The sequence below is a fragment of the Spea bombifrons genome, chromosome 3, assembly GCF_027358695.1.
Source record: "Spea bombifrons isolate aSpeBom1 chromosome 3, aSpeBom1.2.pri, whole genome shotgun sequence".
NCBI classification, from domain to species: Eukaryota; Metazoa; Chordata; class Amphibia; order Anura; family Pelobatidae; genus Spea; species Spea bombifrons.
In genome coordinates, this window is record NC_071089.1 from 114,620,751 (window position 1) to 114,635,033 (window position 14,283).

Below are 14,283 nucleotides of genomic sequence, written 5' to 3' on the forward strand. Positions count from 1 at the left end.
CGCTTAAAAACGGCGGTACATTTCCTCAAATTACTTTAATAGAACTTGAGTTTCTATAAAGAATTCAGCTTTATTTGTGAATTTTAGTGCTGCATTTTTTTCCCCCCTGAAAGCAATTTTCTAGCTTCAAAGAACATCAGAGCAAGAGGTGAGACTCGTGGCTTCAGACGAGGTTATCGGGCTTGGAAGAGATGTGACGCAGAGAGCTCCTGGTTACCGGCGCACGCGGCCGGGAATGGAGCGGTACAGGATATAACGCGGGTAAATGAACACGGCCTTCACCCAATCGGCATGGGGCTTTTTGGGACAGGAATGTTTCTTAACGATTAATGTAACAGCCCCCCAGTCTCCTCGTTCACCCAGAAACACCGGCAGAGCCACATGGTCCTTCTCATTTCATTTTGATGGCACATACGCCTGCTCAGGTGTGCCGGGTAGCTGCCCTACTCTGGGGATCATGGTTTGGTTGGGGAGATCCTCTGACCTCCCTGATCGTCCAAGGCTGCCATTAAACCCACAGAGGTCTGGGCAGTTATGGTCTTCTATCGCAGCTCCCGCGTGGCCACCTTGCGAAGCTCTGAGTGCCACGGGGCGGCTCTGTAAGCAAAGTTGGCAAGTCTCTGGCCCCGTCGGCTCCCTCATCCAGTCCTACCCGATCTCTGCCCCTAGTCACATCCCCCAACGCTGGTGTCTCGATTTGGACGCCGGAAATGTTGGGGAGTGTACATGAAAACAAATCCAGAACTTTGCCCTTCACGGGCATCTTGACTTTTTTCCTCATAGAAAGCATTTCAGTATTCGCAGTTTTCCAAATTGTCCAAACTAAAAACAAAGCTGGGTCCTAAAGTAATTATTATTGCTCTCTGGGCTGGCCAGGGGAGATTAGAGGACCTCTCCAACAGGCTCATGATACCCAATGCCCGAAAAAGCGAGAGAGTGGGGCAGCTTCATGGGACAGTGTCCAAAAATCTGGACTGTCCTGCAAAGACTTGGACACTTGGCACCCATGTTGGCACTTCTTGGTATTCAGATCTTCTGAATTACCTTCTGTAACGTCGTACTTTGTATAAGGACCATTATTAGAACTATTTGGTTGTCAACATTAGCGGGTCAATGGAATGTTCGTGATGGGCTTTAATATTTGAAGATTCCGCGTCAGCTCATTTAGAAGTGTCCAGCTAGTTTTTATACCCTGATGTTATAGAGAATGTGGGTTGACGCGATGTAAATATCCCGAATTTGAGGTCAAGGTGTCAAAGAGATTAAATTCTGGTGATAAATCACCCCGGACCACCAGACAGACCAATACAGAGACCTAAATCGATCCTTTGGCATACATAGTAATGAATCATTTCCGCGCTAATCTGTAAAGGGCCATCACAATAGGCAAAGCATGCGGCGTGAAAACAAAGCAACAAAGTATTTCCTCTAGCGCTGGATTCCAGGGCTGAGTTAGTCTGCTTCCACCCTCTTCTTCACCGGTGTCAGTGCTGCCTGTGACCAAGGAGATAGGGAAACACACTGACAGCCCATATCTCTCAACACACATTGCTTTGCTCCAGAAAGATCCCAGGGTGTAAACAGCGCTTCTGCACCATAAACACCATGCCAGCTGGAGTCATTCCAGGTCCGCCATGACAGCTAGTGATCACATGCTTAACCCTTCATGTGCTATAGGGCTGTGCAAGCTACTCAAGCATAGTCTTCATCTGCCGGTCCCTTTAAGGAATATTAAATGAATATTCCCATTATTTCATCTTGTTTTATAACAAGCCCCCACTTTTCACAATCCTGAACCCTGGCCCTAGGTAAGAACGCATAGGGACCGCTCGCCGCCCCAATGCCTGTGTTGTCTACGATACCCCCATCCACAGCCTGTTATCATTTGGAACCAAAAAATGAACTCTTTTGCGTAGCAGAGTAAAGGAAACCCCCCTGCGGGATTTAGAAAAAGTGAACTGGAACTTGAGAGGTTAATTTTCAATCTGAGTCATTGTACGATGGTTCCGTAGAAAGGGTGGAAATGGGAAGCCACTAGAAGAGTATATCAGACGTTGGCAGGAACCTAGAATGTAAGATCCCAACACTTGGCTTGGACTGGTTCATCAAGTGTGGAGGAACTGGAGTTGAGGCCAAGCCAGAATCCATGCTTTCTCCATCTTCATCTCCTATAAAAGTATGGCGTCTATCAAGGAGGAAAGTCCCGTCCGGCGAGGCCAGACATAGGGTCCTGCCTTGGCCCCAAATTACCATCTCATCCACCGTTAGCTTGGGTATTGACACGTGATAGATCTATCTGAAAAGCTTGAGGGCATCTTGCTTCTCCATGGGTAGTGCTACAAGATAAGCAGCTGAAGTAGCTGTTTGGTGCTCAGCTCATTCATGGGGTTCCATCATAGAACGCGGGACCAGGAAAGCATGAAACAGAAGAGAATACCGCCCTGTGTACTCATTAGACTAATAACGAATGCTTCCTTCGGTACGGTGCTCTTTAGGATGATATTAATTCTCCATCAGTATTCACTTTTATCATTTGCATTCATGGTTGACGTTCTGTGGACCTTGATCCCTGAACCTGTCTGGGATTGGCACCTGGTTATTTTTAATGCACTCGTTGTGAAAGGCAGGGCTGTGCCGCCTGACATGCTTTCTTTAGGTCTTTATTTAAACATTTTAGAATTATAACAAAGCAGTCAACTGCATATCGTTGGGGCTGGAGAATTACCAACTTAGAAGAATAATAACAACATCATAGAACACCAGCAGGTTCTGGAGGCTGTTACAGCAGGGGATAGTGAATACAACAATGTGCGGGTCATCTACTCAGGAGACACATTGTTTGGGGGTAACTTAATGTCTATTTATGGATGATCCATTTTTGGAAGTTAGATCCTATGAGGCGCGGGTGACTCAAAGCTGCAACAAAACATCCATTGGTCATCTTTCTTTGCCCAGCCGCCGTTCCCTACCTATCCTTTCATTTTCTATTTGTAGAGCGGTAAAGTTGTCCGTCAGTTATGTGATGACAGCAGAAATGCAGGGGCAGGGGCCTTGGGAACATTTAAGGTGCTAAATCGTTAGGGCAGAGCTTGAGACGCAGACCTTGTGACCAAAATGTCACCAGTATCGTCTGTCATCCTAAAAATAGGGACTGTTAACAATGTCAGCGCGTGGGCTGATGGAGGCTTCAGCTGAAGGTGAATGTGAGAGGTGAATACTCAGGGTGCTCGGTCTGAAGATATTGCTGTATTACAAGTCACGGGTTACCTAGGCTTTACAGATGTAGAAGGACAAGTCATACGGGGGACAAAGACGTACTCAGCGACCTTTTCAGCACTTGTGTTGGAGTGTGTGTGGCAAGAGGCTTGGAGCGGCATGGCTAGGCTCAGGGGCGGGCATGGTCAGGAGCGGGACCTGCTGGAGATTGTTGGAAGGTGGCACCATGGGAGCGACGATGGACATCTGTTCTGCAGCAGCACAGACCTACAAGTCCCTGGGCCGTTCGGGGGAGATCACAGGATCACAGGATCTCCTCCACTGATAAATCCCCCATACTGGCAAAACTGAGAGAGTGGGGCAGCTATGCAGGGCAATTCCCAAAGTTCTAGATACTTGGGAGGTATACAAGTGTTCTGTACAATGTATTCAATTGCAACACTTGAAATCACTTTGTTGCCACGTCCGCCCTTCTGTTATGATGTTGTTAGTAACAGACTTGTGATGATACATGGTTCGGCTCAATGTTTTTAACCCAATCTCAGAGTTCTTGGCTTAAACTGGCAGATTTTAATGGTGATAGAGCACCCTGTGGCGTATTCTGGCCTAGGCCAAGTAGGACTAGGTTTTGGGTGCCTGTTCCAGGTGGCAGCAGCTCCTCCGCCACTTAACAGGGGCCCAATTGTGCTTTTGGTTTCTGATCTCCCCAACTTGCCTATTAACGCTATGGAAGACCATGCTGAGTCAGCACATCCTCCACAGCTTACTTCCGCCCAGAGCTGTGGAGTGGCCGGTTATGACATCATATCCCCGCACTCAGCTTTAAGGACCGCAGCGCGAGGGTGCTGCTCAGAAAAGAAAAACTTGTTACGTGTTACGTTGATATCATTTACCCCCAAACGCATACGATGCATTCAATATATCTTAATAAAATATAAGGGCTGAGAAAATAAAAACTAAAGGAGTCATTGTCAGTGTTAAAAGCTGTAGTGTTTTTTTAGAATTCTCTCTCTCTTATGAAAAATGTATATTTTTAAAACTAACGCAATAATATCAAAGTGCAAAATGCATAGAATATACAAAATAACACCAAATGGAGATCCCCAAGGTTTCGGCTATATAAGCCTTTATCAAGACATAATGTCACTCTCTTTTTTTCTCTTTCTCTCTCTTCTTTTCTTTCTCTCTATCTCTCTCACTCGCTTCTCAATCAGTGGTGTGTTTCTTTTGGAATTAACTGTACAGACGTTACACATCACATCAATTCAGCCCCGTTTACCCTACCTGACCTGCCATTTCTTAATGTTCCAGCGGCTTTCCATATCAATACTCCACGCACGATCTGTCCTCCATTCACATCTTTTGTATCTCTGTGTCAAAGTCTGAGTGCGATAGATTTTATTATTATTTGCATGATAAATAAGTGTCCCTTTATGGCCCGGCGAGACACCAACACAACATCTCAGCAGCTGCTTGTTACTGACAGATCAATGACAATTCTATCCATTGCTATAGTAAGGGTATGAGTGTCGTCTGGTTCAATCGTCCAGATTTAACCCTTCAAAGTAACGAGTCTTATTGTCCTATTACCCTTTTGTGGACCCAAAGGTGGTTCTGTCTTCTCACCTGCAAAGTGTCCTTGTTTATGATGGGCAGTCCTTCTTGTTTTTGCTAAAATCCCTCTATCCCAATTTGCTCCCCTGATGGTTATGAGTGTATGAGTTCTGCGGCCCTAGGAGTCACGATAATGTAGAGACAGCAGAAAATGTGCATAATGATTAAATCACATAAATAAAATAAATTCTTCTTCTTATGAATACCTTACTCGGTTACCTATACATCTATAGGTAACAAAGTTGTTAAAAAAATCTGTAAAGCGTCGTCCCTAGACCTGCCTCGTACCTAGACAGGTGTCATCAGTGCCAGGATCCCCTACCTGCTATTCTTTATGTTTTAAGTTATACGTTATTCTGGGGTCTGGCAATCCCCCCCCCCCAATGAATACAGATGATGAGTGACAGGCTCACTCCTAAAGCAGGATTTGCTTTGCAATCGTTTATGTGTTTTGTGCTGGAGATGCGATTCCCGGGGAGGGAGCCGCTTCCAGATAAGATACTGCGCAGACGTTACCGGCTGATAAGAAACGCCGAATCCAACCTCTCGAACGCGATACGTTCCTCGCTACGTACAATTCTTGGCCTGGTATCTTTAACATGTTATGGCCGACCTTGTGTAGGAACAGCTGGTTCCTCTAGATTATAAAACCTTATATTGGTAAATGCATGAGTTTACCATTTTCCCCCAATACAGCACTTTCTCTTGCACCCCTCTGCAAGCAAATTATATATATATATATATATATATATATATATATAAGGCTCATTGAGAGCCGAAAGGTTGGACCTTCACCAAGTCAATAAATTTTATAAAAACAAGACCCGCTGAGTACATCAACTTTATTTGCTGTATATATATATATATATATATATATATAGTCTTTATCACTCCCATCACTCCTTTATCACTCCCATCACTCCTGGGTTCCAATGGCCCGTTGTGTTCGCTGATCCAAGTTTAAGTTTAAAAGGCTAACTGATGGTTAGAAAACCCTTTTTGCAATTATGTTACAGCTATGATGAAAACAAACAAGCGACCCTAAACTTTTGAATGGTAGTTAGCGTGTGTGTGTATAAATATATATATGTTGTATGACTTGTACTTGTATTTGTCAAACAAATCAGCTGAATGTCCCGATGTGACTTTTTTAGCATTTTCTAATAAATGTTTTCCAGTTTTTCCATTTAAAAGCATTCCCTGCTCAGTAATATGCAAATCTCTGGGTGTCGGAGTGAGATAAAGATGCTAAATATCAACATCGGGTGGATGGGATCAGTCTGACCTATGTCCTGCCGTCTGTCCAGGCCAACGTTCATATTTTTTAATTGCCAATATGCCCTCAGCGATAAAAGCACATGGGTAGCGAGTATGTATGGGGGCCCATCGGCGGTATAAAATTATTAAAAAATAAGATAAATTTAAAAAGTTATTGAAAAGATACAAAATCCAGCCCAATGAAACCTTCCATGTGAAAATTCCTATGCGTTACTTGTATCTTTGGTAAAGGGGGAGTTTACCCCAAACATGGTCCTTCCCGCCATGCAGTTATACCCCGTCGGGCTCAACTTGTTTGACCCTGCCAGAGCTGTGAGAACATGATGAAAAAAAAACGAATACAGGACTCCAGCTGCCCTAATTCTACGGGATTTAGTGAATAGATCGCTTTCACGTTAGGTCGGAAATGATATCTTAATTTATATGGCTTTGTGTAAAAATGGCCAGCCTTAGGAAAATATGTGCTGGAGAGCGGTGCTTTTACGTCAATAATTTCCCGCTAAAAGGATTAGAATGCTGCAGGAACGTAAAACCCAGCAAGTAAAACAAAACCCCGACCCGTTCTGCGAGAGGGAGTCTGCTTTATTAGATTCGGGAAAACATTGTAAGCGTGCTTCTGTTACCATCCCCCCCCCCCAGGATCCGTCTTACTTTGTGTTCTTTGGTTCACCATTTGTCCTGTTTACCCATTGTACAGCGCTGTAGAATATGGCGGCGCTATTTCTAGATTGCAAGCTCTGTTGAGTAGGGCCCTCTCCACCTATCAATTCCTATTGTTTATGTTATGCGCTATGCTATGCGCTCGTTATCACCTGTTTACCATTGTACAGCGCCACAGAATATGGTGGCACTATACGGTATAAACAATAAACATGCTACATGACTTTTATGATGCTAAAAAGGTTCTGTGTTACTTGTCATAAAAACTGTTGTGGGAGCGAAATGTTACATTTTGGGTAAATCTAATGAATACTTCCGGCAATGGCTGTTTATAACGAGCTACCGCCAAGGGATTTGGTCCCTTTTTGATAAAGTTTATAAAAATGAGGCTATTTATTTAGATCGCCACCGGTGTGGTTTGGTGTAAGATCTTCTTAGATCGTAATAGATCCGTGAGACTAAAATACTGGCCAAAAAATACAATGTGAAGCGAATCAGCTGATCTATCATTTATGTCTCCAGAATTATCATCTAATTTGTGTTTTGTACAAATATAGTAAAGAATTATTTATGTAGATTGTGTTAATAATTCAGACCACACAATTTATTACTGATAAAAGGGGAATTTCTCCTATCTTTGATCTGCTTAAAAATAAATGTTCAAAAATATTGAGCTGTTTTCTTTTTTTTAAAAATCGTTCTAGTCCCCCCCCATAATATAATGTTTTCAGGAGTTCTCGCTCTGTTATCTGACCTCAATCTACTAGACAAACCCCCCGACTTCTTATCACACTGCCTGTGGTAAAAATAGATCGGCTCAGTCTAAATCACTCAGCCGGACTCTCTGGCTAATGAAGGGCTACGGAGGAATGGACTTCATTTGCATTGCCATAAAGCATCAGCTCTGTGTGGTGTTGGGAAATATCACACGACTCCTCCTGTATACATTTGCCCCTTCCCCCACCCAGCAGTTATTGTGCGTGCATGACATGCCTACACAATATATAAATACCGCCGGTGCTGGCACAGCGATCACTGTAGGCGGGGGTCTATTCTACCCCCTTGTGCAGCAAGCGCTTGCGCTTCTATTAATTTCAATGGGAGCACTTTCCTACCACTCATTGGCTGCTCAAGCAGCCAATCAATAGCAAGAATGATCGAACCGCAGAGGAGGGAGGAAGAAGAAAGCTGCAGCGCTGAATTTTACACCTCAAGTCAGTGCTTCATTTTATTATATATATTTTTTTAAATATTATTATTCTATTACTTTATATTATTATTATTATTATTACTATTATTATTATTATTTTAAATATTTTTATATTTATATTATTACAAGTACTCACAGAGGGTTAGGGTTACTCACAAAGTACTTTAATATGCATTCTACTATATGTTCTCTCTGGGACATAAAAGTCAAGTAACATATATATATATATATATATATAATATATATAATATATATTATATATAGTTATTATGATATAATATATATAATATATATTATATATATATATAATATATATTATATATATTATATTATATATATAATATATATTATATATATATATATATATATATTATGTATATTATATATATATATAATATATATATGTGTATAGTGTATTTTATGAAAGCTGCTGATTCTTTGAGACATAACGTATTCTTGCAGAAGTTGCCCCGAAAGAAACGTTGTCAGGACGTCTCCCCTTTTGCTGCAGTAATTCGGTGTAAATGATCTTTGAAACCTCATAAAGCTCCGTTTCACGTGCCTGTGCATCGGCGTGAACGTTATTTTTTAATAGAGTTATTTTTTTTTTTTCACGCAGTACCTGGGCATTGTCCTCAAACAATTGGGGCAGATAAAAGCCAACGTTGCAAAGCCACGGGCGCGTGAGTCCCATTGTCGGCCGGGCATATTCTGGACTCCAGGTCCCCTTTGTCTGCCGGCCGGCGTATTGTGTTACTGCTTTCGTTTTGCGTTACTGGATGAATGGAAAGCTTAATTCGGACAGAGCAGATTGAATATCAGGGGAGGAAATTATAGTCCCTTATTTGTCTGCGGACAGCCTTTTGTTTTTATGAGTTATGTGGTTGATTTTTTATTTATTTTTTACGGTTGTGCTAAAGAAGGATCATTGTCCGTCCAGAACATTCTAAAAATAGCCTGTGTCAAAAATGAAGGAGACCGCTGAGGCTAGTTAAGAAGTTCTATTAATACTCTAGGCGAGTGTATGGCGCTGCAGCTTTCTACAGGTGTAGCAGCGAGGGAGAAGTTGATGATTAAAGCCGGACAGGCTTTTTTAGGGTTAACGCTACAGAGACCCACACGTTCACATCCATCTTTACTCTTTCCCCCCAACCCCTGCTGAATCCGTCATGTTTTGTGTAAGTGGAACAGCAGCTTTAACAATAGTGTCACTTTTCACACACAGAATAGGAAGTGTATTTAAAGGGACACTTTAATGATGAGCGGTCCCTTTAAATGTCCATAGTGTCCCTCTTCCAAATGCCCCCCCTCCGTATGCACGTGTCCCCTCCCCCACCCACCAGCTATTTGGACGGGTGCGTATTGAGACCCCCATGGGCTGCGATTTCAGCGGGAACTCTTTGCTGCAGCTGATTGGTTGCTTTAAACAGCCAGCCAGTGGCTAGAATCATCAGACCATAGAGGGGGGGGTAAGCTGTGTAGCTGCAGCTTCTCCCTAAGGCAAGCATATTTTTTTATTATTATTTTTTTCAACTTTTATCAATGCGTATAAAATTACTTACTTTCATATGCAATGCTTGCTTAGGGTGTTTTCCTGGGATGCTGCAGCATCCTTTTAAGAAAGCATTCACAAATGTCTTTAACATTCATAAAAATAAATAAAACAACAATAAAAAAATCTAAAATACTTTTTTTTTTTTTAAACGGCCCAATCTATCAAACCTCGTCTCCCCCTGAGCTTTGATTTCAAGATATTGGCAGGCAGTTGCTAATTAAAGTTCATAACACGGCGATTAAATTGCTGTTCATTGGCAATAACAAGGGGGTATTAACATGGGGGTAACGCTGGTTGCTCCCGCGGGTTACCCCCGTCATCGATACTGAACAGACATTACTAGCTGATGCCGGCACATTCCTACCAGGATTTATGGCTAACAGCTCCGCCCTCTAGTATGACAGCTAGCGGCTTTTAAAGGGACGGTCACAGGATTGTTACACCCCTAGGCCTTGGGCACAGCAGTTAGTCCCTCCCCTATGTCTGGTTAATCCCGCCCCTCACACAGTCAGGTCAGATCCAGGAAGTTCCCAGCTATGACGATATATTTCTCTCTCGCCCAAGGTGTGCAATCATTCAATATTCACGGCTGGGTTCTATTTCCAGACACCTGCTTGTCTGAAGAGCTCGCGCTCCGTCATGTCATTTGCCGCATGCTGATTCTCCTCACCGCCCTCGTAATATGACGGTCGCTACGGCGAGTGCCTCCTGACGGAGCGAGTCTGAGTAGTGGAATTTCAATGAATAATTTAGCGTGAGCTTGTGTTTCAGTGCAAGGTTAACTTTCAACTTCTGACGGCCATCGACACGCTGTGTATTCGCAAAGAGATCCTAAGCCTGCGCAAACATGCGCGCCGCTGTCTGCCGCACACACACTCTTATTACATCATGCCTTATACCGGAAGCATTGTTGCGGATTAGGTTATTTGGAGAAATAGAAATATGTATTATTTTGACACAATCTCTGCCCTAGACCTGACCTAGGGTGGCGAGCCCAGCCGACCCCACGGCGTCCGCCATCTTTGCTACAGGGCGCTGTGATATGATGTCATATCCCGTGGCTGTGTGTCTTAAAGGTACACAATCTGTGTTGGCTGATCAGAGACACCGGCAGGGACTGACCGCCCAAGAGAATTGTGCACGTGCCCAGTAGCACTACTGGTTTGAGTGACAGCATCCCGATTCTCCAGGGGTAGAAGTTAGGAGGCATGTTGGACCCATGTACTGCGCATGCACAATGGTGAGCAGGAGATGCAAGGAGTTTTCTCCTTTTCTCATTGTGTGTTGCGGCCTTATTTATTTATTTATTATCTGTAATGCCTGTAAGAGAGAAGATAGATATCTACAGAAATATGTTTTATTTTACCTTCTATAAATTTATTTTGTAGAATGTATATGAGCCAATCATTAACGGCACAGTCACTGCTGACCAATGGGAAGCTAGATATCCTTGATAAATCATGATCTTTTATCATTTTTAATCAGAAACTGTTTCTCAAATCATGGTAATTTAAGACATAGAGATAAATGATTATTATCATTATTAACATTAATTGGCATGCTGTGTATTTTATGCCCCCCCTCTTTTGCAGGCTGGCAGCGATGGGGAGAGTATAGGAAATTGCCCCTTTTCTCAGCGGCTTTTCATGATCCTTTGGCTGAAGGGAGTTGTCTTTAACGTAACCACGGTTGACCTGAAAAGGTATGAATCACACGGATGTTTAAAACATATGCAGACCTTATGTAACGTGGCACATGCTAAACCACACCGGGACACGGGTCTATATTTTTAATGAGCCGCGGGGCAACGTTCTAGACGTAAATCGGTCGTCATGGAAACCAATGAAACTTTCTCGCTACACGCTCCAGATTAGGTTAGATTGCACTAGAATTTTTATTAATAGAGGACAGTGCTTTACATATTGCATGGGGTGTGATATAATTACGTTTACTGAGAAAGGGGGCCCTTCTCATTGGGTGAGCTATGATTGGCTCAAACCAAAAGACCACGTTTCCATCGTAGGCTCCTCGCGTGTGTTCTTGATGATGTGTTGCATGGGGACTTCTTTGGATGATCATATAAGTTGGGTGGAGAACTGAGACAGGTAGAAACCTAGCCAGCTTGGCTTTTCCCACTTGTTGGGTGGCTTGTCCATCTCTACAGCTTACAAGCTTACAGCCTAGAACAGGGGCGTCCAACCTGCGTCCCTCCAGCTGCTGCAGGACTACATCTCCCATAATGCTATTTCAGCTAAGGGCCTGGCAGAGGAGTATGGGAGATGTAGTCCTGCAGCTGGAGGGACGCAGGTTGGACACCCTTGGCCTAGAAGAAGCATGGGTCAAACGGCAGGGCCAATACTCTATGGAGTCTATTCACTAAACGGAGAGTTGGTAGGAGAGTTGTGGTTTTAACATCTTTTAAACCGCTTGGCCACCAATCCAGACAATCCTTGACCTACTGCTAACGGGACTAAAACCAGTTTAAGCCGAGATGACAATCTCCTCGACTCAGGCTCGTTCATGAAGCCCTTGCTGCTTGTTCTGGTTCTGAGATAACCTACATGCATGCGCAGCCCATGACTGTAGTAGCCTCGACTTCCGTGCTAGGCATCCATTAAAGCACACATAACCCCACCACCCAATAAAAACACGACAACATGAATTTGGGTAGAAAAGGCCACAGCCGATTTTATTTAAATGCAGGACATTGCCACGCAGACCTAAAACCAAAATAGGTTGCGTTAACAGGACAATGCCCAAAACACTGAACCATAAATAACATAAATTAACATAGTTAAACATTAACCATTTAAATGCAAAACCACCCCAAGCTTACCAGGTTATCCAGGTAACACACAGGGAAGGACATACCGAGATGCCCAACCCAAAACCTGAGGTTCCCAGCTCCACCTGCCAGGAAAACCTCCCACCACCAATGCTCTCCTATCAGCATTAACCCCTTAGAATACCTGGTAAGCATACGCACGACTGTGACAGAACAAACAATCCAAGACAAACAAGACAATAAAAGAAGGGAGGGAGGGTGGGACAAACAGGAATGGTAAGTGACAGAAAATGGTGCTTACCCCAGTGGCGCCAATCCCTTAAATAGCCCCACCGTTAACCCCTCCCCCAACATTCAAAAAATGCCGCCAAGGCCCGTGGTCTTCATGACAGCATACTCACATCTCATCCCGAAACGCTACAAGGTCATGGAAAAAGGCTGTTGGGACCGCTCTCCTCACTAGAAGAGCTTGAGAAATACTAATCCAGACTACGCTGCTAGAAAAAATCAAACATTAAAAGAAAAAACCCCTGAAGTTGATATTAATCAGTAATCCTCCTTCCCTGCCCCATTACGGGGCATTTACCTCACTTTACAGAAAACCAGCTGACTTGCACAACTTAGCCCCTGGGACTCATCCACCGTTCCTGACCTACAACGGGGAGGTGAAGACCGACGTGAACAAAATCGAAGAGTTTCTGGAGGAGACGTTGGCCCCACCAAGGTAATTACCTGCTTACTGGAGAAACTCTGCACTATGTGCTACATTTTGTAAAAAAATACTATGTTTCTCCTGGGTTTTCTACAATAAGTAGAATGTTCCACTTTTGATAAAATGAAATGAAGGGGTGACAGAACTTTGGAATTCACTGTTAATTGTTATATTTTTCCTAGCCCCCCCCCCCACCGAGTACAAAACTATTGACTCCGAAACTCGGTACAAAACTAGGCAGTTACCCAGTGATGAGGAATCCGGCCCTCAGTAATGGGTTTCTGTGAGTGGTCCTCCCTTCACATTTTTCACAAGTTCTACTGGAGACTATTAATTGCTGTTTAATTTAATTGACTAAACCCTAAATTTGCCAGATTATGTCCCACGAGAACTGTCCTGAATATCCCAGAACTATACTAATCCAGAGAATGTAACTTTTCAGCGGCATACCCAAGACCCCACGCTCCATCATCTTCTACCAGATGTCACCCGCGTTCTATGCCACCCACCCCTCCTAAATACAGTAATTACCCCCAGCGCTGTATACAGTAATAACCCCCAGCGCCATATACAATAATATAACCCCCAGCGCTGTATACAGTAATATAACACCCTGCGCTGTATACAGTAATAACCCCCCCAGCGCTGTATACAGTAATATAACCCCCAGCACTGTATACAGTAATATAACCCCCCAGCGCTGTATACAATAATATAACCCCCAGCGCTGTATACAGTAATATAACCCCCTGCGCTGTATACAGTAATAACCCCCCCAGCGCTGTATACAGTAATATAACCCCCAGCACTGTATACAGTAATAACCCCCCCAGCGCTGTATACAATAATATAACCCCCAGCGCTGTATACAGTAATATAACCCCCTGCGCTGTATACAGTAATATAACCCCCAGCGCTGTATACAGTAATATAACCCCCAGCCCTGTATACAGTAATATAACCCCCAGCACTGTATACAGTAATATAACCCCAGCGCTGTATACAGTAATATAACCCCCCAGCGCTGTATACAGTAATATATCCCCCAGCACTGTATACAGTAATATAACCCCCAGCGCTGTATACAGTAATATAACCCCAGCGCTGTATACAGTAATATAACCCCACAGCGCTGTATACAGTAATATATCCCCCAGCGCTGTATACAGTAATATAACCCCCAGCCCTGTATACAGTAATATAACCCCCAGCCCTGTATACAGTAATATAACCCCCAGCACTGTATACAGTAA

General features: G+C 43.5%; 1 protein-coding gene across 2 annotated transcripts in view; it reads left to right on the plus strand.

The window, feature by feature from the left end:
• The window catches only part of CLIC5 (chloride intracellular channel 5), a 42,250-nt gene that overhangs the window by 15,830 nt on the left and 12,137 nt on the right, over positions 1 to 14,283 (plus strand). For both annotated transcript variants that reach the window (XM_053460005.1, XM_053460006.1), the window contains exons 2-3: positions 11,126 to 11,235; positions 12,917 to 13,042. In XM_053460005.1, the coding sequence (XP_053315980.1) occupies positions 11,126 to 11,235; positions 12,917 to 13,042 (236 nt within the window). The remainder of the gene's footprint in view (positions 1 to 11,125; positions 11,236 to 12,916; positions 13,043 to 14,283) is intronic.